The sequence below is a fragment of the Magnusiomyces paraingens genome, assembly GCF_902498895.1.
Source record: "Magnusiomyces paraingens strain CBS 517.90 genome assembly, contig: contig2, whole genome shotgun sequence".
Lineage (NCBI taxonomy): Eukaryota > Fungi > Ascomycota > Dipodascomycetes > Dipodascales > Dipodascaceae > Magnusiomyces > Magnusiomyces paraingens.
Window position 1 is genome coordinate 1,431,876 of NW_022474068.1, and position 26,786 is coordinate 1,458,661.

Consider the following 26,786-nt stretch of genomic DNA (forward strand, 5'->3'; position numbering starts at 1 on the left):
TCTATTTCAAATTAATTATATAATTTTATATATATATATATTTAAAAAAGATAACCCGCTTATTTAAAAATAAAAAAAAAAAAAAACCTCGAAATTTTAAATTTTTTTGTTTTTTTGTTTTTTTAATTCTCCGTTCCCCCGCTTTTGCCTTTCTTTCCCACGCACGTCTGGAACTTCTTCTTTTATGTTTAATATCAATTATATCAATTATATCAATAATAACTGTAATAATAATACTAATAAATATCTTTTTTGGCTTTCCTTTAATAATTATCTGTATTAATACCCCCACACACACACATATTAAATTAAATTAAATTAAATTAAACTAAACTAAACTAAATCTAAAACATCGCATTTTCGGCCTCTCTTAAAGCCCCGACCGGATTTATTAAACCGCGTTGTCTTTTGTACAAACAAACAAACAAAAAAAATAAAAATCGCCATTTTTTTTTCTTTCTTTCTTGGCACCCTTTCGGATCAATTCTAATATTTCCCCGGTTAATAATAATAATAATAATTTTATTATAATTAATTTATATTAATAATTCAATAATTTAATATATAATATTATAATAATAATAATAATAAATAATTACATAACTTCACGCTTTTATATATATTTATTACACCTCACCCATCAATGACACACTTCAACCCTTGACCAACAACCCCAAGATTCCTCAAACATCCCAAATGATATGCGTGGCCACACCGAAAAACAACAACAACCCTTCCATCCTCTCCTGCGCTCCGTCCGGCCGCTATCGCCCGCCATTTAGCCGTCTGCTCAACACTTTCATTCCCACAACCACAACTACTTCCATTTCCATTTCCATTATTATTGCTACCCCCATTACCATTACCCTTACCCTTCCCCTTCCCCTTGCGCAACGCTCGCGCCTGCCTTGCAACAACTGCAGCCCCATCTGGACCACTCCCAGCCTTCCCACGCGCTGCTGCCTCTACCCGCGCAACAGCCGCCCGTGCAAGCTCTCCCTTGGTCCTCATCTCCCACTCAAAATAAACCCAAGCTGCATCAACCCCTAACCCAACAACCGCTCGCCCACATCCCTCACACTCACCAGAGGCTGCAACTCGCCATCCTTGTCGCCGTGCACTAACAAGTTCTTGTAATCGCTCATATGCATCCCCATCAAGAAGCCGTCGAGCAATTGTCACAACTCGCTCCTGATATCGATAAGCTGCAAATAACTCACTCAAAATAGGACGCACAGCTCCAACAGTCCTTTTCGAAGATAAAGATGACAAAGTTTTAACTACCCTTCCATTATCATCACCATAACCATCACCATTTTCTCCTTCAACCTTATCTTGCAATAATCCACTGCATATCCTAACAATCGTCCCATTATCTCCACCCCTATCCAACAACGCTGATAAAACCTTCTGCAACAATGGCCCTGCATCCTTATGCTGCTCTCTCAACTCAACAATCCCATCAATCAACTTAATCCATAATCCTTCCCCAAAACTCCCCCGACCTCCATGAAAACAAACCTCAACTCCTAAATCAACAAATCGTGTTGCATCCTCCCCATCTGCAACAACCTCCCGTACTTTACTCACAACGCTCTCCAATGCCTCCCTTGGCTTCCCCTGACGTTGCAATAATAAAACCAAGCTATCAACTGCTCCTGCTCTCTCCAATGCATCACCAACAACATCTAAATCAACATCCTCAGCACCTGTCAACTGACTCTTAAAAACTTCAAACAATTTCTCAATCTCTCCACGCTCACAAAGAAGCTCAACATATAAATGCCGAAACTTCTTCCCAGGTAATTTGGTCCCACCTAACCTCCCAACACTAAACAATGCATCCAAATAATCAAATTGAAGATTCTTCTTATCCTTTCCAAGCTTAAATACTTCATCATGCAACCCCCCAGCACCATTCATTGACAATAACCGAACAACCCGCCGAGCATTCAGCCCGACAAACAACCCAAAGTTTTCCCGAATCAACCCTTCAACTGCAACCCGTTCCTTCTCAATAACAGCATTCCCCCGTTCTCTGGTATTCCTTAAACACTCTCCTAAAACATCCAGCATTTTCTTCTTTTTCTCATCACCATCATCACCATCCACATTCACATTCACACTTCTATTATTCTCCTTAAACGCACGTACAGCAGTCTCCAATAATTTGCTATACCGACGCTCCCCACGAAACACATACTGTAAAACACCATAAAACCTCACCTCTTCCAACATCCCAATCACCCTCTCAAGATCATACGGCTTATACTTGGACAATAACGACTCCAAACTTAGCTCGCATTCATCCTTCAACTCTGGATCTCCACAATTGCACACTTCCTCAACTACCCGTGTCAATACCTGACCAGGCAGTATAATAAATTGTGTATACTTGGGATAGTTGCGGGCAAGGAAAATGTTGAAAAATATCCGGTGCTCTTGTAGTTCCCCATGGTTGCCAAAAACCTCAAGCAAAATGTTGACAATCAACTGCCGGTTCACTGTAGCTCCAAACGTCTCCGCCTCATCTCCACCATCAATAGCAATAACCCCTCCTCCGCTATTATCACTACCACCACTACCACTACCACTACCACTACCACTCCCCTCCTCATTTAAAAATGGATCTTCAAACGCTTCATTCAATGCAGCGAAAAACGCAGCTGTATTAAACCGTAACAACACCGTAAGATAAGGATAAACAGGCTCATCCACCCCAGAATCACTCGTATAAATTACAGGACCTCCCTGTGGCCATGCAATGTTGCTGCTAGCAAACAAAAAATAATAAACATAAGACTTGGCCCGAAATGCAACCCGCTCATCTTCAAAAGAAAGCCCTGTAGGGTATACTCTTCCAGACAAAATATATGACAAGTATGGGTACACCTTCTCAGCCTCACTCAAGTGTCCATCTCCACCACGTCTTGTAATCGTCTCAATAAACTCAACAAGTGGTGTCACGTAGTCTCCTAATGCATGATTCCAAATGTAAATCAAAGTATCCTTCAAATGGTGCTGTCGTGCAAGTGTAACTGCTGCATCAACATCTAACGTCCGGATATCAAGCGAACAAATCACCTCTTCAAGCCGCTCTGCAAGCTCAGGATCTCCAACATGTGTCTTCACAAGCTCCCGAAATACAGTCGGTGGTAGCTGTGTCACCCGGCCGCTCGAAATTTGTCGTGTTAATGTCTCAAAAAATATTCGCCCATAATGGTGTTCCTCAAACTCATCAAACACTTGCTCAAGTAACTCTCCAGGCTTGCCAATTGCTATCCAAGCCTCAAGAGTCACCTCACACAGCTCTCCAACAAATTCCTCCCATGAAACCCCTCCCACATTCTCTCCATGCCCAGACCCATTGAACGTATACTTGATAGACGCAATCATCATCCCAGGTAAATTCTTAATCACAATCGCATGCCGCTCCTCATCATCCTGAGGTAGCCCCACAATCGCCAAATCTTGAGTCCCCAAATAATAACTTGTAGCCAAGTCAATCGCTCCAATGTAGTCTCCAAGTTCCATAGTGTCTAGCAACCGGTCAGCCCAGTTCGATACCGTCCCTGCAACAAGCTCATACTTGCCAAGCAAAAATATCTTCCCCTTAAACCCACGCACACTGTTAAAATACCCATCACAAACAACAACAGGCCTTACATCTCCAGTCTCAGAATCAACAACAGTCAAGTCCTTGAGAATATCGGAAAAATAATCAGTATGCATCAGGTGCTTGCTCAGCAAATCAACCGTCGCAGAAACCTTCATGGTCTCCTCATTCAAAAAAAGAAATCGTTGCGTCGACGTCACAAGCCCAAGCACCTGCCGGCTGATCCACTGAATAGACACAATGGCCTCATCCCCAACGTATCGCTTTTGGAAATTGAACTTTAGCCCAACCTCATTCTTCTTAACTCCAGCCGTAGCAACAATCTCCATAATTGTTAAAACGTTCCCCCAAGAGTACGCAAGCCTCGTGTTGGTCTCACTAGCTACACCAGCCGTACCCTTTAAAGCTGGCAGCCATGCAACACACCCAGACAGCCCAATGTCATTCGAAACACTTTTGGGCCGCCCAGTTTTAAACTCCGTTCGTGGCGTTGGAAGAACAGACACAATGGCAAGCAAATACGGTGTCATGATTGCAACAAGACAGCACTTGTCTGTAGGTTGAATAACATTGCCCAGTGGCAGAGGAGAACACGCAAGTAATGCTGTAGGCTTTCTTTTTGTAGCCCCTAAAACACTCCCAGGGTACCTCCCCATGATTCGTCGAGTAATAACTGTCCGCCCAACCATAGAGCGCACAGTATCATGCGAAAACGCCATCCCGGTAACATCGCCAGAAACAAGTGCAGAGTGTCGCTTGCCTATAAAATTCAAGTAAATCACTTCCGAATTTTCCAAATGCCCGTCTGCATGCTTCGCCTTGAGTAGCAGGCTCTTATTTAACGGAGAAATATGAATATTCGGCCCAGAAGGCTTTGCAAGCTCCCACGTAAAAATGTGGCCTGACGAGTACCCGCTCGCCAAATAACTAAAATCGGCCGAAACTGCAAGTGCTGTCACGGGCCCACACTCTACAGCCTTGGTCTTGCTGCCAATTACAGCCGTGAGTGTTTGGTGGTAATCAAACACAAGCACATGCCCGTGAGACATGCCCAGCACAATGCGTGCCGCTGCAATTATACATGTAGGCTTGCCGTAGGCCCGCTGTGCTGACTCACTGAAAATCTGACTTGAAATCTTTCGTAGCTTGCTCCACCGCACTGTCTCCCATGGTCGCTTGTCCTCGTCTCCAAGAAACAATTCGTCTTCGCTAGTTGTCAATGCTCTCCCGGAAAGCAGTCTGTTACTGCGCAAAGATGACGAAGACGACGAAACACTGCGTACAGATGAAAGCGAGCTTAGTCGTGTTTGGAACCGTTGGTCTATCGACCTCACTTGTAGTCCAGACGCGTCTCCAAGTGATAATGTCCGGTACTCGCCTGGCGTGCGTGTCATTGGTGATGGCACATTATCAATGTTTTCAACGTCAGATGGAATCTCATCTAATGTATCGTCTCCAGGGCCCAGATCGTCTGCCGCTGTTGCGGTGTCGTCCAAGTTAGTGTCTGCCGCCACCGGCTCGGGCTTCTTATCGGCCCGTTTAAAGTATTGTGGCAACGTTGTGCTCACATGCTGTTGCTCTGAAATGCTGCTAAAATCAAGAAATGGATCTGTTGGTGAACTTGAAGCTGTAGGTTCTGCAAAATCGTCTGCCTCCATTTGAGAGAAGCTTGTATCGGTTTCATCTGGAACTGGCATTTTAGGGGGGCTGTGAATAGTAATGTTATAATAGATGGTTAGAAAAGAAAAAAAAATGTGAAGGGCTAAACGAGGGTTTTTTTTTTTTTTTTATTTTTGTTTTTTTATTTTTGTTTTTTTATTTTTTTATTGTCTGCTGCCAATTTTTTTTTTTTTTTTTTTTTTGTAATCACTGCCAGCCATTCTTCACAATGCCGCCGAGACGTTCAACAAGGTCCCGAAGCTCGGCCTCAACACCGACTCTCGACGCGTATTTCAGTCGGAGCTCGTCGCCACAGACTCCCCGGGACACCAATTCTCCAAAACCCGACGCGAAAAGTAGCCTGGAAGAAATAAAACCTAATTCAAAACAATCCGAACAAGACCCACCAAAACAACAACCAACAGAACTGCCTGTTGAGCAATCACAACACTCCGAAAATCCTTCAAAGCAATTGGAACAACCCGAAATCCCTCCTAGGCAATCAGAAAAAGTTGCTGAAATCCCTGTAGAACAACTCGAAATCCCTGCTCAACAACCAGATCCTCCTAAAAGGCGCCGTGGACGGCCCCCAAAAAACAGCAAGCCTTCTTTACCAGGAGCACCCGAACCCCCCAAACCGAAACCGAAACCTAAATCAACTCCAAAGTCAACAACTTCCAAAAGGAAACCAAAGTCAACTCTTAAAGAAACACCAAAACCAACTCCTAAAGAAAAACCATTGCGAAGAGCCTACCGACGTGCGAAAAAAGAAAGCGAAGACGAGGAAGAGTATGTGGATGAAGAGAATAACGATGACGATGATGACGATGACGATGATTTTCAAGAACCCGACCATGAAGATGACCCGGACGAGCCCATGGATGAAGAGGATGATGACTTTGAAGCAGAAGATGAGAAGCCACGCAGACGTCGTGGCCGTTCACGCGGAAGTAGCACCACCGCTAAAACGCCAACGCGTAAATCTGCTACAAATACACATAAAGGTGAAAGTCTTACAGCCTCCAACAAGCGCAAAATGCAGGGCTCCGTCATGATACAAATGCATCTGTTGGTGGGCCATGACCAGCAAAGCCTGACCCGGGCCGTGCTGATGCGCCAACACTGGGAAAACTCAATCTTTATGCCCAAAGCCTCACAAATGGGCCAGGGAATGGTATATCCAACTAACGACGACGCGCCCATAGCTTTGGACTTTTCCCAGCAGTCCCTCAATACTCTTTCGGCTGATGAAGCTGCAAAATTTCTCGTTAATCCATCAACCCCCCTCATAATAGACGACCAACAAATCCCCCTCTTTGAAAGTAAACCCACGGAATCTCCTAACAGCTTTTTTCTCAATGCTGGCGGTGTAGTCACCTCAATTTCTTGGGCAGAAGCCCATGCAAACCCAGAGACCCAATACCTGGCAGTAGGTCTACTGGACGATCCAGGCCGCGACCCTGTGTCATCGCCAATTGTGTCTGAAGTGACTTCAATTTTCGCCAAATCCTCATACCCTTCATCTGTCTATATTTATCGCGTCGACCTTACCAATTCCCTAGCTTCTCTGGTTTTCACGCTTTCCGGTGACTTTGGAAGTGCACTAAAAGTGGCTTGGCGTCCACTTGTGACCCCACAAGACCGCACAAACAATTCATTGGGTTCTCTTGCTGTGCTTTCACAAGACGGAGGTCTTCGCGTGTACAATTTGCCCCTACCAACAACATCTTCCTCGCCTATCCATCTTCATGCTCAAACACCCTTTCGCGAATATTTTCTGCCAGATCCATATAAAATCATTACTTTTTGCTGGCGTACTTCTGAAGCTCTTTCTGTTGCAAGTACCGAGGGCCAAGTTGCCGAATTCGACATTTCAGATACCTCGGAATTTTCTACTGAACCGTCCTTCTTCGAAACCATCTTCCAATCGGCAGTAATAACCATGACTTCTGGATACCCAAATAACAAAACCATTCTAATTCTTTCTTCAACAGATGGTCACATGTGTATCTTTGACGTCCACAACCCTCTCCACCGTATCTACAACCACCGTCGAAAAGGATCGGCCGCTGTTGTGGCCTATTTACCCCATCTCGAGTGTCTAATTTTCGGAGACGATAGTCATTTTGCCTACGCTACTTACATTCGTCTCTTCAAATCCCATGTCTACACAAATGCTGTGGCAAACCATGCATCAACAACTATGGCACTTGCCGTTTCCAAATATCACCCATACTTTTTGAGCGGTGGTGCTGATGGCACTGTAATCACCGGTAACCTCGTGCGCAAGCTTATGGCCCGCAAGCGCATCAAGATCTCTCCATATGAACAAGGACTGTTATGGGCCCTCGACTTTAGTTCCAAGGAAAAAAAGTACCGCATCCACGACCTCTACAAACCTTCAGTTTTGGAAAAACACAAAGCACTTGACATTGAGCAGATCTTCCCGCAAAATGTCACCATCAAGGACTTGGCCTGGAGCACTTGTTTTGACACTGCAGAATGGTACGCAGCCGCATCTACTGGCGGCATCATTCGATTCCAACGTCTATATGATACTTAATATCGTGGGAACTCGGAGTCCACCTGAGCTGACCATGCGTTGAGCCCTCCAATAATGTCCCAGACTTTTGTCACCCCCAACTTATCCTTAATCGCAGTGACTCCAGGCTGAGAGTCATTGCCATATCGGCAAACAACGTAAACGGGTCCATTTTCCCATAGTGCCACCTCCTTAAGCTTGGTGCCATCCATAGTCTGTAACTCATGTAATGGAATATTTATAGAATTAGGCAAATTGCAAATCTCAAAATGCGCGCGCGGCCGCACATCTATTAAAACGTGTGGCTCTCCAGATTTCACAATTTCACCGTAGTCCCCGGCAGAAATACGCTCCTCGGGTAGTATCCGTGGGGCATCGGCGTGCCCACAGAAAGCAACATAGTCTCTGGTTTCAATATCCTTACGCGTTACATGTGAGGTAGGGTCACATGCGGCACACCCAGGCTTTGCACCGCGCATGCGAATGTTTCTCCATGATGGAAAAGACAATGCAGAGAATAGCATTAGCGCTGGAGTATACTGCTGCTTTGGCTCGGGGCCCTCGTAAATTTTGGCCACAATCTTAATTGCCTCCAAAGCTTGATACACACCCAGCATACCAACAACAGGCCCCAAAATCCCGCCATCGCCACAAGCAACCACCGAGTTGGCAGGTGGCGGGACTGGGAACAAGCACCGATAGCATGGCCCACCTTGGAAGTTTAGCAAACACAGCTGGCCCTCTGTTTTGAGCGCAGATGCTGAAACAACAGGAGTTTTGGCCAAAACCGCCGCGTCATTCACAAGATACCTTGTTGCCGGGTTATCCGAACAGTCTAAAATCACATCAAAGTCCCATGGTCCGGTTTCCGTTGTCTTTGCATCTTCGGTTCTAATCACATCAAACACATTGTCCAAAGTTAAGTGGCTTGTCACAGTCCTTACGTTAACATGAGGATTCAAGTTGGCCACAAACTTTGCTGCGCTCACGACCTTGTACTCTCCCACCGTGGCCGTACTGTGAGCCACCTGTCGGTGTAAATTGGAAGCCTCGACTGTATCACCATCAACAATGGTGAGTGTGCCGATACCTGCGCCAGCAAGGTACGCAATAGCAGGACACCCAAGACCGCCTGCACCAATGATAAGGATAGAAGCATTTTTGAGATCCAGCTGGGTATTTAGACCGCCAAATTCCGGAACAATCATTTGGCGGCCATATCGCAAATATTCGTCAAGATCAAGAGACATGTTTGGAGTGTGGATGGATTAAGTAAGAAAAAAAAATTACACATATATATGGAAACTAAATAACTTCCCCAATTAAAAAAAAAAACCCCTATATTAATATTGTATCCCGAAATTATTTAAACTTTTAAGGGTCTGATTTTACACGAGCTTTTGCTTCATAAAGAAGCCACGCAGGTGATGGAGTTGCCACACGCACGTCAGGCCAAGTACAGCCAGCTGAATAATGGACCACTTAACAGCACTGGCGTTGGTACTCTCACTCTGGTTACGGAATTGAGCTTCGCGCTCACGCATCAGGTGCTGCTCAACCTTAATTAAGCCCATCTTATTATTGATGTCCCGCACACGATCAGCCAGCGTGTTAAGCTTTTTGGAGTTGGACGAGTCAATATGGCTGCCGGATCCCTGTGCAACGTCCAAGTACACCTTGACCTTGCTGGGATGGAACCAGCCGCCAGAAAGTGCACGGTAACAGATGCGGTGCTCACCAGAATCGGCGGCTGTGAAGGTAAAGTCTCCTTGCGACTCCATGCGTTGGTTGCGGACACGGTGGTCGTTATCAAAAGTTTCCTGAGAAATGTTAGCAAAAGAAAAAAAAAAATTGAAAATAAACAAACTGACCTCAATTGTCACTTGAAGAGCAAGGGTCGATGGACGAGTGTAAGTCTTGGTGGTTTCATCAAATTCGAGAGCGTTGTGTTTAGCTAAGTACCCGTTAGTCTTATCGCTTGGATCAATGGCTTTGTAAACATACACACTAGCACGGTATCCTCATGCAGATCCATGTAAAAGCATTGCTGTGCTGGGGCATCACCGCCTAGATAAAAGTGGAACGCTGTTGTCAGCTGCGCAAAAACAGCCAAAACAAGAGCCAGAATGGTTGTGGGTATTTTGGCAACCATAATGAGTGTTGATGATGAAGAATGTTGACAGCAAAAGTCTGGCAAGGGAGTTTCAAGGGACAAAAAAAAAAATATTTTATTATTTTATTTTTTTGAATTTTTGAATATTTTTGATTTTCATTTTGGTCAATCAAAATTTTGTTATTGTTGTGTTGTTGATTATTTTTTTAGACTACACTTGCACTATTTTTTTTGTTATTAAATACGTGGCCACTACGTGTCACATGCACATGACTAAGCTCGGCTCTATCTTCTATCTCCAAAGTCTCAAGTCTCACTTCCCCGCTCGTGCACGCCGTTTGACCTTGTCTACCAGCGCCGACAACGACTGGTCGCCAGCCTCCAGTTTTTGTTTCTTCTGCTTCTTCTCAGCATCAAACGCAGACTTGCCCTTTTTCTTGGGCGCCGGCGCAGCCTCTGAATCGTCCTCAGCGTGCTCCGCTGCACGTTTCCGTCGTTCATCCATAAGACGGTCCATGTTTTGTGTCTTCTTAAATTGCGGCTTGGTGGGATCAATTGCAAAATCGTGGTCCTCGTAAAGAGCCTGGAAACGTTCATCATTCACATCAAGCTTAAAGTCAAGACCTGCTGGTGCCGTCATTTCCTCAGCACCCTTTTTACCTTTCTTACCCTTCTTCTTGAGCTGCTTCTCGGCCTTCATAATCTCCTTCATGTTGAAATGATCCAAACGTTTCTCACCGCCATCCTCTGTCATCAAAAGCTCAAGTTCAGCAGTCTCCTTGCTAGTTTCTTCATCCTCCTTTTCTTTCTTACCCTTCTTACCCTTCTTCTTTGACTTTTCTTCCTTCTCAACTTCCTTCTCTTCCTTGATCTTATCTTGGTGCTTCTTGCGGCGCTCCTTCATCTTGCGCTTATACTTTTCAATCGTCGTCTCTTCGACCTCCTCTTCAGTCTTCTTCTTTTCGTCCAGGCCGGGAGTAAATGTAATCTCCATGTCAACATCGTCCTTATCTTCACCATTGAAAACAGCACTGTAATCACTCTGACCCAATAACGACTTGTAAAGATTCTTTTTCTGCTCCTTGTCGTCATCTTCTTCTTCCTCAGAGTCACTTGCCAAGTATGCCTTGACATCCATGTCCTCAATCTCCTTCCTGCTAAATGCCTTGGCTGCAAACTGCATGCGCTCAACTGGGGTCTCATCCCATGTTAAACGAACTTTAGAGTGACGAAGTGCGTCGGTTGCGTAATTTGGTGGCTGGTAGTTTGCGGGAACGAGGGTACACTCATCCCGAGGCTTATCTTCAAAGGTCTCACCTTCAGGAATATATCTCAAGTCAAACAAATTGGCTGTAGCTTCGTATTCGGCACCATCACAGTTGTCGTAAATGCTGCGTGCGGTGCCAATGCTGTTGCATTTGACTACTGCATAGTAATATCTCAGACGTTGCAGCTGGTATTTTCTTAAAGAATTGCTTTCAACATCCTCACCATTATCAACCTCAAAAAGGGGTTTATCCTCTTCTTCGTCTTCGCTGTCACTTTCTTCTTTCTTATTCTTACTTTTAAAAAGATCTCGTGGCGGGCCTGAAACTGCTTCCTGGTTCATTTTTTCCTTGCCGTACTCACTGGGATATATTCTCACCCACTCTATCCGTCCATTAGGTGGAACAAAACTTGAAAAGGTAGCCATCAAATCAACAGCACGAATATTGTCCCAATCCATGTTAACAGCAGCAAATGTGGTAGTCTCATCTCCCAGGGGGACCTCGTTTTCTTCAATAACCAGATCTTCCTCTTCTGATTCGTCACTAGAATCCTCATCTGATGAACTTTCAGAAGAATCATCAACAATTTCACCACGAGCTCGTCGAAACTTTTTTAATTTTTCTGCTGCTTCTCTGGCCTCATCTTCGTTTCCTTCGTCGGTTTTGGGTTTTGAAACTTTCTTCTCAGCCTTATCTTCTTGCTCGTCTTCATCTTCACTGGATTCCTCTTCACTATATTCTTCGTCGCTTTCATCATCACCTTCTTTCAAATTATAATATTTGCTAAGCTCCTTCTCAGCACTTTCAACATTCTTCTTTCTACCATACTTGTCAACTGTTGGTCGCTTTTTAAAGTCTTCATCATTTTGTAACCGCTCACGGAAACGCTCATCGATTTTAACTTTTTGAAGTCGTTGCTTGGGGATGCGAAATCTAGGATCGTTATGAACCCTTGCAAAACGAGGATCACTAGTGACGGGCTTAGTTGACCCGCCTTTTTCTTTTGTCGGTGCCATTAGTTTTGTTGATAAAAAAAAGAATACTGAGTATTGAAAAAAAAAAAAAAATTTCAAAAGAGGAATCAGAAAAAATTTTTTTTAGGGCAAGGGTTTATTCCTATCAGGAAATTTACATTTTAAATTCTGGATTTTTTTTTTGTTCAAAAGCTTTTCTAACGCCATAAATTATAAAAGTTCATTCAAATAGTCTATAGTTTCCAAATCTTAGTTGTAAAATCATCTCCAGCTGTAATGAGAAGCTCGCCATCTCCTTGATAATCAGGAGCCCATGCCACCGAATTAATCTCATAAACACCATGAGCCTTATCAACAACAGTCTCAATTTCCCATTCTCCAGATCCTTCATTCTTTTCCTTGTAAATAGTTATCCGCCCGTCAGATCCTACTGAAGCAATTCTCCCACTATTTGGACTCCATGCAACGCTGTAAATAGTACGTGTGTGCGATTCCGGTAAAACCGTTTCCTTGATCCAGGTTTCCGATAACGGATCATTGCGGAAAGTTGATGGAATTCCACCCTTTGGTGTACCTCCAGTTGATTCAGTTCGTCTCCAAACTATACATTTAAGATCGTCTGAAGCAGATACCAGCCTTGCAGGGGAGAAAATTTCTGGCTCCTCGGTATTCTTGTGTTTTGTATCAGTTTCAAAGTCGCATGACCACACAGTGGACTCGTGACCTTGGAGATTGGCTACACAGACCCATTCATCATCATCTTCGCGCCAAAGTCGCACAGTATTGTCGTAGGATGCGGAAGCAAATGTTTGTTGAGAAGGATGCCAAACGACATGCTTTACATCCTCAGTATGATCTTGTAGAAACATAATACATTCAAACTCTTCATTTGTGTCGTCTGTTTCCCATACCCAGACACTCTTGTCTCGCGAGCATGTTGCTAAAAAGTAACCATCAGAAGACCACGAAACACCCTTAACTTCATTCTCGTGTCCTTCAATTGTCGCCAAAAAGGACCACTCGCCATCTTTATCTAATCCTTCGTCTTCGTTGCCTTCATGAGGTTCACGACCCCAGACACTGACAGTAGCATCAAAAGAGCCAAGTGCCAAAGATGGGTACCCATCTTCTCCTCCTGTAGGTTTCCATGCTACAGAACGAACGCTTCTTTTATGGCTATCTTCTAAACTAGCAATCAGAGGAACCCCGGGTTTGTTAAGTGCGTAGATTCGAGCAGTACGATCTCCTGAACATGTTGCAAGAAGTGGAAGCTTGGGGTGTACTGAGAGATCCCAAACGCGATCTTTATGACCTGTAAGAACAAATAGAGGCTTGTGAGAATTTTCTTCTGCTGGCATTTTCAAGTGTTTGTATTTCAATTAATAATTTGGGAGGCAAAAAAAAAAAAAAAATCAAGATTCTTCAGAACGAGTAAAAAATTCCACAAGAGTCACGTGGATGGGTTTCTTTTGCAAATATTTTTTTTTTTGTCTGCAGCAGTTGACAGAAGCTCCTATCTCTTTACAACCAAACATAATCTCTCATCTTGTCTCTATAGCATGCTGAAACTCAAACTTCATCAGCTTCCTGTTCGCTATAATCGCCCAGGAAAGAGATTTGCTTCAAAGTTTTTTATTTATAATTGCAGATCTTTTTCCAGCTCTCAAAGCTTTTTCCAAAAAGAAACTCCAGAACAGGACGAAAGACAGCCCAAAGATACCGAAAATTATGACAATGAATCATCTTTAGTCCACGAATCTTCTCAATCAACTCCTTCTTTTAAAAAGGAACCTGCTAGTAGCGATGTTTATCACTCTGAAAACTCTAAAACTGCACCCGCTGAACAAGGCTCTAAGGGTTATGTCCCACGATTGACTTATGAACGTGTGGCTTACGAATACCCACCCTCTCCCTCAGTTAATTCTGCTGGTGAGGAGCGCGACGGTGGTGGTAAAATCAAGCTTCCCAAACCCGAGGAAAGCAGCCCTTGGAAACGCCATTTCCCCTATATTGCTGCTGCTGCCGGTGTTTTGTGGGCTCTTTATGCCTATAAATACTTTGTTAGCGGTGAAAAGACTGGCGACACTCAAGCTTTGGAACCTGATAAATTTACAACGTTCAAAATCACTTACAAGGAAGACGTTGCCCCTGATGTACAGCTGATTGAGCTTTCACCTAGAAACTACGAAGAGTACCGTAAGGTTCTCAAGGCTAAGGAGTCTCTTTGGAACGGAAAGAATCTTTGGAGCATTGATGTTAAGCAGCCCGAGATTCAAGTTGTCCGAAAGTATACCCCACTTCCTCTTTACTTTATGCAGGGTGGTCTCAGTAGTTCCAGCGATGATCCAAGCAAGAAACAACCTGCTCTTTTGAAAATGATTGGCAAGGATGAGGATGAAGGTCGATTTGTTTTACTTGTTAAGAAGTACAATGATGGTGAGGTTAGTCGATGGCTTCACAAGTTACCTATTGGAACCCTTGTTGATATTAGAGGCCCCTATGTTAGTTACCGATTCCCATTTTCTCCTATTGATAAAGAAATGCCACCCCGTCCTCCTATGGAGGATTTGCCTAGTCGTATGATTCCTGAAGACTTCCCCGATGAATATGCAGTTTCTGTCAAAACCAAAACCAAAAGCGAAAAACCTGAAGAAACACAGAATAAAGCAGGTTTCTGGAACAAGATTGTTGGCGGATCCAAGAATTTGGAAGAAAATAAAAAGCAAGTATTTGTTTCGCCTTCTGGAAAACAGACCCCTCTTCCAGAAAATATTGCATTTTTTGCTGGAGGTACTGGTATTGCGCCAATTTTGCAGTCTTTATTGTCGCAGAATCCTCCCCGAGGATTTGTTGACGTTTATTACAGTGTTAGAAGCAGAAACGAGGTTCCATTTTCTCGGTTTTTACTTTTCTTGGAAAAGGCAGGTCGTGCTAAGTTCCACATTTTCGTTGATGATGAAAATAAGTTTTTGACTGAGGCGGATGTTCCCACACCATCCCCTTTACAATACACAGGCTATACTAACGAGAAGTTAAAGGCTGAAATGGACCGACAAAAGAAGCTAGAGGAAACCATTGCCGAGGTAAAACGTGAACGACAGCAATCTAAAGAGTTTAAGGAATCTCAAACTATTGAGGAACCAGTTTCCAAAGAAATTGTAGAAACTATGAAACCAGTTGTTTCTTTACCGGAATCTCCGGTTACATCTAATGGTAACACACTTGACACTAATGAGGATGTATCTGAAACGGTTGAACGTCCGATTGTCGAAAATCCTCGAATCAAATATCGCTCCATTTTGGATCAAGTTGTTGATCGTAAGGTTACTGGCCGCGATGCCCAACTTTATCAACAAGGCCCATCTTTGGCTATCGTTTGTGGGCCTCCCGGATATGTCACTTATATGGCTGGCCGCAGAGACGCCAGAGGAACTTCTCCTATAACAGGAATTTTGGGACAAAAAGGCTGGGACATTACTAATACTTTTAGAATGGAGTAAAAATTTTTATTAAAAAAAATTGTATATAATGTGTATTTAATAAAAAAATTTTTTTTTTCTTCATTAATATACCAGAATTAGACATCATATTATAATTGGTAATTACGTAGCAATGTAACTATATATAGTTAAAAAAATTGAAACTTGGCTCTTTAAAAGTTGATTATTATTGAGACAATGAGACAATTTTTATTTCTGACAGTTTAACATAATTTCCTGTTAAGCTTTAAATCAATACCTAAATCACAGATGCTCCTGGGTGCTATGCAACAAACTTTTTTTGCTTATATTTAATAATATTTTTTTGGTCAACCTTTTTAAAAAAAAAATAAAAAAAGAGATTGAACTAGGAATGTGAAAAAAAAACTTGTTATAGAGAACTGTATTTCGTGATCATTTAATCAATTATGTTGTTGAGTGTCCAATGAGTATTGAATTTATTATTTCTTAGAGGGAAATCTTTGAAATAATAAAAATATTAAATGTTTTTAGTGACTGAAAAATATATATATATATATATATATATATAAACAAAACTTGCATTAACCAGTTGTTGAACAAGAAGTTTTTTTTTAGTTAAATGATTATTATTAACCTATTCAACGACTAAAAAAAAACGCAAATGTTTATTTCTTGAATTCTCAATTGAATCCAGTTTGGGGAAATATTATGATGAGGGATGGTTGCAACATGCAGATGCCTTTTTTTTGTGCGCTAAAACTTTCTAACTTTGATGATGAAACTTCAACTAATAAATGATAAAAGCATTTAATATTGATTAATTGAAATAATTTTTCGATATTTTTGATATTTTTGCTTTTTTTTTTCCATTATTTCACTCACTTTAAAAAAAAATAAACCATTTAGCTATGATTATTTTAATTGGAATTCACTTTTAAGTTTTTTTTTTTTGTTATTTTTTACAATTATTCAAGGGGGAGAAATTTTTTTTCTCTGGTTTATTAATTTACATGGACTTATACAGGATATCGGTAAACAAAAAAAAATTGCTTGTTATTTAAATAAGTTGCAGACTATTTGTATAAGTTTAATGAAGCCATAAGAATAAAAACCACAACTCTGGAAATAAAAAATCTTGTAATAGATAAACAATCGTTTAATATCAGTTTTCTTTAAAACATGGAGAAAATGGAAAATCATAATTTCATCCTATTTGACTATCTTTTTTATTTATTTAATATTAATTGGTTAATAAAAAAAACTTTGGCTGTCTATGAATCTAACAAACTTATTAATATTTGAATCACTAACCGACTAACATTTATGGATTATCCATAAATGTTGGACTAAGTCCTGAAACAGTTTTTTTTAGCTAAGATTAAGAATCAATCAATTGATTATCTTGCAAGATAAAGCCGAGTTTTGTCAAGTTCGGATAAAACTTCTTTAGCATTAAATATCAAACTGATTTCATTTCACTTTCAAAAAAAAAAAAAAAAACTATTATAGATTACTGGTAATCAAGTTTTGGTGTAAAAACCGTTTATTCATCATTTTAAATAATCAGTTAATGCCGATTAAATGATATAGGGAAGGAAAACAATAAAAAATATAAATCCATATATATAAATAAGTATTAGTCTATCGTATTTAAAATTGAGTTTTAAGTAAAAAATGGGTTTTTTTTTATTTGTTCCTATTCGTTATTTCGTCTCTCTTTAGGTCTGTGTTCTCTCCGAATGGGAATTTTAATGCCTTGCGTAGCAAAGCATCGAGATAAATCGGTGCTATCAATAACACCAGGAAATTTCTTTGCAGAATAAGATCGGAATGGCTCGGAGAAAACTGTAGCAATGATTGGAGCAGAAGAAGGGTCTATATTTTTTTCGGCTTGGCCATGAGTGTCATGACCTGGTACCATTTGTCCTTGTCCAGACATTGCAATTTGATCTAAAAGGTCTGAAGTTATGCTTGGCATGACTGCATCAGCTAGATTCACAAATGAAAACTTGAGACGGAATTCACCCTCAGTTCTCACAGATAAATCTTGTAAAATAAACCAAATACCCATATTATCGCTTAAATCATGTAATTTATTTGCCATTGCCACCAAAGTTCCAATCAAATTTCGAGTGAGAGGAGCCGCTGATGCAGAGACCATTGGAGCCTGTGATCCAATTGCAGTTGAAACGGAAGGAACATGGGGTACCATTTGACCACCTGGTGGTTGAGCATAATATTGAGTGGTTGCTTGTTGCTGGTGTTGTTGTTGTTGATGTTGCGGATGTTGCGGATGTTGCTGATGTTGCTGTTGATAATATTGATACTGCTCTTGTTGCTGTTGATGAATTGAAGCAGTACGTCCATGTGCAGGGCCTCTATTAGGATTATATATTTGACCCGAGGGATGTACTAAAGACATATTTGTATTCATATCGACTGACCACAACTCTACAATCAAAGCAAAAAACGAGGAATCAATTGACATCAAGTCTGTGACTTCTTGTCCTGTTTGAGCACTAAATATTCTAAGTCTTACACAAGGAGGTGGTGTAATTTGCCGTCGATCCTTATCACCAAATCCACACATGCGAGCACGAATAGGCTGTTGTGCAACCTCTAGAGAAAATCGATAATTACTAGTTTGTATAGCAGTACTTGATCCAAAAGCTGGAATAAAACTGCTTGAACCTCGAGAATGACTATCATGACTATATGATCTTTCCGAATAAGAATGAGCTTGTCGTTTTGATGATGGACGCATGGGTTTAGTTGGATGTAAAGATGTGGGGGTAACAATTGATGAAGGACCTGGAATTGAAGGCTGTAATAATGGAACTGTAGTTGATATTGGCGCAGCCAATGGGGTTTGAATTGGGGTTTGCACAGAAGTTTGGATGGGCGTCTGTAAAGGAGCATTCATTTGCATTTGGACTGGTGCCATAGGCGACACAGAAACTTGCGGTGTAGCTTGTACTTGTGCAGGGATTGATGATAGAGGAGCAGATAAAGTTGTGGAGGGTGGAATTGTTACTTCCATAGGAGTAGACATGTGGGTTTGTAGAGATGCTTGAATGTTTTGATGATGGTGTTGTTGTTGTTGTTGTTGTTGTTGTTGTTGTTGTTGTTGTTGTTGTTGTTGTTGTTGTTGTTGTTGTTGTTGTTGTTGTTGTTGTTGTTGTTGTTGTTGTTGTTGTTGTTGTTGTTGTTGTTGTTGTTGTTGTTGTTGTTGCTGTTGCTGTTGTTGTTGCTGTTGCTGTTGCTGCATCATCGGGTCAATTGTTGTTTGTTGGGTGGTCATTACTGAAGACTGAGTGGATCCCAGTGGTGGTACTGGCACCATTGTTGTGACTGCTGTATCCAACGCTGTAGAGCCTTGACCAATAGGAGATTGTAGAGAAGTATCAGAATATTGAAACGGTTGCGTCTGGGGTTGCGGTGCCTGTTGCAGGGATGGTGTTTGAATTGCATAATGAGTCTGTTGTGGATATGCTTGAGAAGGTGGGGGTAAGACAAACGATGTGTTTTGGGCTTGTGGTTGCTGAAAACCAGTGATATATTGACTTTGTGGCTGAGCATAGCTGTAGATGTTTGTCTGAGATGAAGAAGAAATTGGCGCTATTGTTTCTTGGGAAGAGGATGAAGAAGAAGACGTGGTAGTAGTAGTGATTGGTTGCGGTGTATACTGTTGATACGGAGGTGTTCTAACCTGAGGTTGCTGCTGTATTTGTTGAGACATTGGAGGAGGAAGATACGAGGTGGGATGTTGGTATGCTTGAATATATATTTGGGAGTGGGTTTGGGGTTGTTGCGGAGGTTGATGCTGAGGTTGTTGGTGTTGTTGTGGAGGTTGTGGAGGTTGTGGAGGTTGTGGAGGTTGTGGAGGTTGTGGAGGTTGCTGCTGATATGGAATGTATGTCATAGGTTGTTGCTGTTGCTGATGTTGATTTTGATTTTGATTTTGCTGCTGTTGGCCATGATTTGTAGATCCTTCAATAGGAGGAAGTCCTTGTCCTTGTCCCTGCTGTTGCTGAGGTTGAGCTTTGGTATAAGCTAATTGGTATTGTTGTGCAGGCTGGGGTACATACTGTTGGTAAGTTTGCTGTGGAACTGATTGAGGAAAGATTGGTTGAGAATGAACTTGCTGAGTCGGTATCTGCTGTTGCTGTTGCGGTGAAAACTGTTGATATTGCTGGGCATTGGTATTTGGATACTGTTGCTGGTTTTGAAACTGGTATTGTTGATTAGGGTCATAGTTCTGGTGCATATTTGGAATTAAGTCCTGGGTGGTGGTAGACTTTAAAAAGTTTTGTTAAAATGATAAAAGAAGGGTAAATAAAGAGCTAGAAAAAGTAACAAAAAAAAAACAAATATTATCCCATGAGAGAACAAACAAATAAAAAAAAAATCTTTTGATTGAGATAGGGATATTCAACAAATTATATAACTGATGGTGTTGAAAAAAAAAAAAAAGGAAGAAAGGAAGAAAAAGAAAGAAGAAAGAGATAATATAAACAAAAACACGGAAATTTATTTTTTTTATCTTTTTTTTTTTTTAATTTTTTTTTTACTCAGCTTAAAATCCTGGAATGAAGTAAAGTACGCTACCAAAACTTTGGGAAAAGCTATTATGTATCAATCATCATCATCAATCATCGACAACAACAACAACATCACAACCAACCAACTGCCAAAAAATTTATAAAATTTTTATTTATTTATTATATTCAATAAAAAATAATAAAATAAAATAAAATATTTATGTGATATTAAAAGGAATTTGCATCCCTTGTTGTTAATTCTGGAAATTATAAAAAAAAAAATCTCTTAATCCGTTGAAAAAAAAAAAAAAGAATAGAAGATATTCTTGATCTTTGGTTTATTAACATTTTACAAACTTTTCTTTATAAAAAAAAATCTAAATTCCCAAACTAATGAAACTTTTCAAATATAATGACGATAGTCTCCTTAAATCTCTTTTTTTGTTCTTTGATACTCTTTTTTTTTTTTTTTTTCCTTTATTTAAAATATTATAAAACACCTTTATGATAAATATATATATGCATATTTTTTTTTTGTTGTCTTTTCTCTGCCAATAATAATTATACATTTATTTATTTAAAAAATAAATAAAAATAAAAAATAAAAAGGTTCCATGACAAAGTCAAATGACAGAACGGTTTTAGATGAATTATAATATGCATTTTGCCAAACTAGGATCATCAAATACTTTTACCCGTTTTTGGCTTCTCAAAATGGCTGGACTTTAATATATGTTCAAGGAGTTGAGCAAAAAACTCAACAGTAATATTATTACCTAATCATTTTGAAATTTTTTTTTTTTTTTTTTTGACGCAGTGCAACTCTAAAATCACATCCCTCTCCTTCCCCCCCTAACCTTTAATAAATTAAACATGGCTATTGCTGCCAGTGTCAGGAGAAATGTGCTAAATAGAAACAAGCTTCCATCATGATGATTTAAAAAAAAATAAATAAAAGTTTTAATTAGTTTAAATTAGTTTAAATTAATTTTTAATTTTTATTTTATTTTGTTTTTTAAAAAAAAAAAAAATTATTTATGTATCTAGCCAGATTGCCGAAGTTGTTTCGTTGAAAGCACTTGTATTTAATTGGATAGGCAATTATTATTTTTATTATTTATTATTTATTATTTATTATTTTTATTATTTTTATTATTTTTATTATTTTTATTATTTTTATTATTTTTATTATTTTTATTATTTTTATTATTTTTATTATTTTTATTATTTTTATTATTTTTATTATTTTTATTATTTTTATTATTTTTATTATTTTTATTATTTTTATTATTTATTATTTATTATTCATTATTTATTATTTATTATTTTTTACTATTTATTATTTATTATTTATTATTTTTTACTATTTATTATTACTATTTATTATTATTATTTTTATTATTATCGGCAACATGAAATTCCGTTGAAAAATATTTTAATGAAAAAGAAAGCTCAAAAGAAGAAACGGTTACGCAGAATTACCGATAGTGATTGCAGAAGTTTGCTTTTCTATATCTCTCTTTCTACCCTATTAAGTAACTAAAAAAATTTTTTTTTCCTAAACTTGATTTTAATAATTTTAATAATTTTAATTCATAGATTTTTCCTTTTCTTTAAAAAAAATACATTAAATTTAATATATATATATATATATATATATATTATTTTTAAAGATTTGATTTCAATCCTTGCGACTGCTATCCATTATTAATCGAGTTTGTTTTCTAAAATATATATAAAATACATATAACCAAAAATTATTTCGGTTGCAACAACTATATTAGATTCCTTTCTTTATTATGAATATTTTAGAAGTTACATATTGGTATGAGACTGTTAAGCTACATTTACAACAAAACCTAGGATATACAATGACCAAAGTTTACGACTCAATGATTTAAATAGATTACAGTATTCCTATAGCAGTTCATTTTTTTTTTTAAAAAATATAAAAGTTTCGAGGTAGATTGCGTTAGAAAAAAAGATACAGCAACCCAATCCGCATTAAGCTCAAAATGATTAGCTTCTTTATTAAAAAAAAATTGTTATTTATCGTATATCTATTGAAAAGAAAAGAAATATATATATATAATTTTTTTCATAAAGTGACTACTACTAGCAAAGTAGGGGCAATTATTTGTCCGACCTAACAGTAAACTCAAGAATTAAAAAATTTTTTCATAGAAAAATTTCATAGAGGTTGGCTATTATGATGAAGCGTTACGCCTAAATTTTTAATTCCAAAATTTTTTTCAACTCCTTATTCTATGTGAGAGCCCAATACTAGAAGTTTTATTTATATATATTTATTTATTTTGTTTATTTATTTATATATTTATTTTGAATAAGATATTGAAGACTGAATAAACATTTATTTATTTTTTTTTTTTTTTAGAAAAAAATAAACCTTCTATGGCGCTTTTTCTTAACTTGGCCCATCAAAATTTAAATACAGAGTTCTGTGAAAATGCACAAGTTTAGAAGGTTTTGAAAGTATTGGAAAAAGGCTATTGTTTATTTGATGTAAGAACATTCTATGTGTGTCTCATGGGTCGGAATAAACTTTTTTTCTAAAAAAAAATTTTTTTCCATAGAATTTGTCATCAGCCGTATAAGAAAAAAAAGTTTTTTTCTTTTTTTTTCTTTCTTTTTTTTTTTGGAATAATTTCTCTCAAAAATATATATACATAATTATCAAACTTTGACTAAAATTAAGCAAAAATATATTTTTTTTTTCAAAAGTCATGGTAAATAAAAAAAAAAAGCTTTTAAATAAAGGTTTTTACGTTGTGATACTGAATAATCCCCTGAATAAAAAGTATGAAGTCAAAAGTTACCCGCAACCAGGGTTAAGCTTAAACAATTAAAAGAAATGAACAAACTCTCATTAATGATTTTTCTTTTTTTTTTTGTTTCACAATTTTTAATAGTTATTTTTTTTCAAGAACTTTTTTTTTTAAAAAAAAAATTATTATATGAATTTATAACTATATTTCTTTAAAAATAAGAAGATATAAAATTTATTTGTAAATCGCCTAACTATATCTTACAGTTAACAGAAAGCTACTTTCAATCAATAAACATGACTGTTTGCCCAGGTTATTAATCAACAGTAAGTTATCTTGAAAAATATTCCTAATCGCATGCTTTTCAAATCAGTCCATTATTGAATTATAGATCTTTCAAAGTCTTTTTTTTAAGCAAAAAAAACAATAAAAACTAAATATTGTTTCAACTCAAGAGTACACACTAGATTAGTTGGTTCAAACCTTTTGGAACAAGTTAATTTGCTTTATTTAAATAATGGAATTTATCAGTAAAAACGAAATTCTGTTTACAGACAATTTAGAGCTTCGGATCAATTGTTGTTAAACCGTCTTGATGTTTACCAATATATATATATATATATATATTATTATTATTATTATTATTATTATTATTATTATTATTATTAATATCAAATTAAAATATTTGCTTGTAAGGAAATGATGGAATTTTGAGTCTTCTTTTTGTTTACTTATTCAACTATACAGTAAAAAAATAAAAATACATGAAAAAATTCGACATTATCCTTTAATATATATAATTTACAATAACGATGTGTAATATATTTGTAAAAGGAATTATTCCACATGAGCATAGATGAGAAGTGTATTTTACCATAATATTGGAAAAAAAAAATATTCTATAAAATATCATCTGTAAGGATGTTCTGCAGATATTTCTAAAGTTTCTAGCATAGCAAATGTTTACTGTGGAAAACAAAACAGTTAAAGTAAATTTGTTTGATTTATTCTTTTCAGTAAGTTTTTTTTTAAAATTTTTTCTTTTTTTTTCAAATGTTTTCATCAATTCTTCTTTATAGGTTTACCCATGATATTTCTGCATTAAACTTAAAAACTACTGCTTAAAACATAAACCCGCTAAAAATTAACTCTTTTCTATAAATATCTATTTTAATAATAATAATAATAATAATAATAATAATAATAATAATAATAATAATAATAATAATAATAAAAGAGATGCACTTTCATTGGATGAAATTTATTTTAAAATTTTAAAGAGAAGAAGGGAGAAATAAAGAATATAAATTAAAATGAATTGTTGATTTTGTTACATTGTATGTTCTGTTTATTTACTAATAATTTTTTTTTAACTTGTTACTTACATATAAGTAATATATTAATTTAACTGCCCATCAATAGTTTACTAAGACTTAATTAAATTTATGTTTAATCCAACCAATATTTTGTTAAGTTCTTTTTTTTTTGTTTAATTATTGTAGCATTTTATTCGAAATACGAACAAATTTTTTTTGGCTTGATGTTTGACTAATCCAGTAAAGAACCCCAAAAAAAATATTTTATATAGATATCTGCCTACCATATAAAATATTGCAGCAATGTCTTTCGGCATCTTTTATCATCCTACCATTATTTTTATAATTAATGTAATCAATCTCATAATACCATTAATTTAGTTTTTTTTTTTTTAAAAAAAAAAGTTGAATTTTAATAAATTATAAAATTTGAAAATAAAATATTTATTAATCAAAATATCAAAGTAACCCCTAAGTAATGAAAATTAGCTTTTAATATCCATTCTAATGGTTATAAATAACGCCAGAAAAATACATTCTTATGGTATAACAGAGAATTGAAAAGATTAAAAGAATTGCCGAAAGAGAAATGACTTCAATTGGACATTTCCTTCTTAAATCTTTTCAATTATAAAGCTTTTAAAGAATGATTTCAGTGATCTCCTTAAAAATAAATATTTTTTTTCTTCATTTTTGTGGAAATTTAAATAAACTTAAAAAAAAAAAAATATATTTATAGTTAGCTTGTTCTAGGCTATGAAATTTCAATTTACACGTTTTAAGCATACTGAATCTCAAAGAGAGAGAGAGAGAGAGAGAGAGAGAGAGATTCCAAAATATCCAATTAGATTAACAAAAATATTAAATTAATAATTAATTATAAACATAACACTATTGTTATGTTTAATGTATTAATATTAATACAAATTAAAATAATTAAAAAAATACGGTTTATTTTTTTTAAAAGAAGAAAATCTTTACCAAATTATCAATTAAATACTTCCCTAATACAAGTAGCAAACATGATGAAAAAGATTGTACTTCTGTACTGTACCTTGATTTGTTTTTTTTTTTTTCATCTAATATTATATTTTCTTCTTCCACTTTGACATTCAACTGTTTTCTCTTTGCCTTTTGACACTCAACTTTTAATTCAAAGAAGCAACCAAAAGAGCAGATGGTGTGAACCACAACACTGGAATCAGTGATATATAATCAGGATTCTGAAAGAAACAAAAAAAGTTATCAATTTTATAAAAAATTTTTAAACAAAAGGAAAAGATTAATAATAAAAAAGACCCTTATTTTTTTAATTTTTTTTTCTTTTGCCGAGCCAGACTGGAAACACTAGAAGAACAAGATTCGGAACATTTTAGTTAAATAAATAGATGAGAGGTTCCAAAAACTTTTCGCTGATGCTAAATCTTATTTGATTTTGATATTGTGTTACAGCACATTACTATAGACATGAGCAGTCTTCAGAACTTCGCCTTTACATTTTTCATTTAAAACTTGACCGCTTATACCTATCAGCAATTAATTGGCTAAAGAAGAATGTCCCTTAAAATTAATTGGCTTATTATATTTCCATAATTAATAATAATATCCCTATTAATAAATTAATGAATTGACTTTATATTATAACAATTGATTGAATTGAATTGTTTTTTTTAAGTGTAGGTATATTTTGAAAAGTTCATTATCTTAGATTTAGTTGTCAACCATTATATTGGATAAATACTCAAAAATACATGAAATAAGATGATCATCAAATCAAGGGTTTTTTCCTCTTTTTAGTGATGCAATAAATATAAATATATAGTCAATTTAAGCCATGTTTGTTTATCATGAAACATCAGTTTTGCCGAGTTTTTTTTTTTTTTTCAATAGAAGAATGTTTTTTAATTCATTTTTTAAATTTTTCAATTGGTTTATTTCTAGAATTTTTTAATTCACAAAGTTTGTCAATAAACATAAAATAGAGCAAAGGCAATTAAATTACTTGAAAAAAAATTTTTTTTTTGGAAAAGATTTAGCACTCAGTAAGATTGCTCTCGAAAGTATAACATTAATAATTTTTTTATGAAGGCATAAAATAAGCTGTTTCTTCCCGTTTTCCAATTTGGTTCTATTGGATCTTTTGGATCTTTTAGTTTTTATGGATTTATAAAAAACCTATTTTAATTTGGATAAGGTTCCGCTTATTTCATTTTATAAAAATAAAACCAAAAGTAAGGAATTAGTTTATAAGTTCTTAGTGGTTCATGGTCTCTATTCAAGGAAAGAAGGGGTAATGAATGTTGGAAAGGCCTGGCAATATTCTCATAGAATTCATTGTATGCTTTTTTTTCCCTTTAACAATACTATAAGTTAATTCAAAATTCAAAATTCAAAATTCATATTCACATTTTTAAAATTTGTTATTACACTCATTCTAAAGATATCATTGGAATATTAAATGGTATTGACCTGATTAATTTCAAAGGTATTTTCAGTCTTTAATGTAAATA

The 26,786-nt window shown here is 36.9% G+C and overlaps 8 protein-coding genes across 8 annotated transcripts; 2 read left to right on the plus strand and 6 right to left on the minus strand.

Moving 5' to 3' along the window:
• Window positions 1-633: 633 nt before the first annotated feature.
• On the minus strand, window positions 634-5,313 carry SAPINGB_P002181 (uncharacterized protein; the record flags this gene model as incomplete). The annotated part of the gene is made up of 1 exon (XM_031996900.1): window positions 634-5,313. The coding sequence occupies one exon, from the start codon at window positions 5,311-5,313 to the stop codon at window positions 634-636; it is 4,680 nt and encodes a 1,559-aa protein (XP_031852791.1).
• Window positions 5,314-5,504: 191 nt separating this feature from the next.
• SAPINGB_P002182 (uncharacterized protein) lies at window positions 5,505-7,838 on the plus strand (the record flags this gene model as incomplete). Its single annotated transcript, XM_031996901.1, has 1 exon — window positions 5,505-7,838. The coding sequence occupies one exon, from the start codon at window positions 5,505-5,507 to the stop codon at window positions 7,836-7,838; it is 2,334 nt and encodes a 777-aa protein (XP_031852792.1).
• A 171-nt stretch (window positions 7,839-8,009) lies between these two features.
• On the minus strand, window positions 8,010-9,067 carry SAPINGB_P002183 (uncharacterized protein; the record flags this gene model as incomplete). The annotated part of the gene is made up of 2 exons (XM_031996902.1): window positions 8,010-8,032; window positions 8,146-9,067. 2 exons carry the CDS (start codon window positions 9,065-9,067, stop codon window positions 8,010-8,012), a joined length of 945 nt encoding a protein of 314 aa, XP_031852793.1.
• A 138-nt stretch (window positions 9,068-9,205) lies between these two features.
• SAPINGB_P002184 (uncharacterized protein) lies at window positions 9,206-9,969 on the minus strand (the record flags this gene model as incomplete). Its single annotated transcript, XM_031996903.1, has 3 exons — window positions 9,206-9,637; window positions 9,689-9,771; window positions 9,822-9,969. The coding sequence occupies 3 exons, from the start codon at window positions 9,967-9,969 to the stop codon at window positions 9,206-9,208; spliced, it is 663 nt and encodes a 220-aa protein (XP_031852794.1).
• Window positions 9,970-10,243: 274 nt separating this feature from the next.
• On the minus strand, window positions 10,244-12,214 carry SAPINGB_P002185 (uncharacterized protein; the record flags this gene model as incomplete). The annotated part of the gene is made up of 1 exon (XM_031996904.1): window positions 10,244-12,214. One exon carries the CDS (start codon window positions 12,212-12,214, stop codon window positions 10,244-10,246), a length of 1,971 nt encoding a protein of 656 aa, XP_031852795.1.
• Window positions 12,215-12,405: 191 nt separating this feature from the next.
• On the minus strand, window positions 12,406-13,530 carry SAPINGB_P002186 (uncharacterized protein; the record flags this gene model as incomplete). Its single annotated transcript, XM_031996905.1, has 1 exon — window positions 12,406-13,530. The coding sequence occupies one exon, from the start codon at window positions 13,528-13,530 to the stop codon at window positions 12,406-12,408; it is 1,125 nt and encodes a 374-aa protein (XP_031852796.1).
• Window positions 13,531-13,731: 201 nt separating this feature from the next.
• SAPINGB_P002187 (uncharacterized protein) lies at window positions 13,732-15,672 on the plus strand (the record flags this gene model as incomplete). Its single annotated transcript, XM_031996906.1, has 1 exon — window positions 13,732-15,672. The coding sequence occupies one exon, from the start codon at window positions 13,732-13,734 to the stop codon at window positions 15,670-15,672; it is 1,941 nt and encodes a 646-aa protein (XP_031852797.1).
• Window positions 15,673-17,329: 1,657 nt separating this feature from the next.
• SAPINGB_P002188 (uncharacterized protein) lies at window positions 17,330-19,900 on the minus strand (the record flags this gene model as incomplete). Its single annotated transcript, XM_031996907.1, has 1 exon — window positions 17,330-19,900. The coding sequence occupies one exon, from the start codon at window positions 19,898-19,900 to the stop codon at window positions 17,330-17,332; it is 2,571 nt and encodes an 856-aa protein (XP_031852798.1).
• Window positions 19,901-26,786: the final 6,886 nt, after the last annotated feature.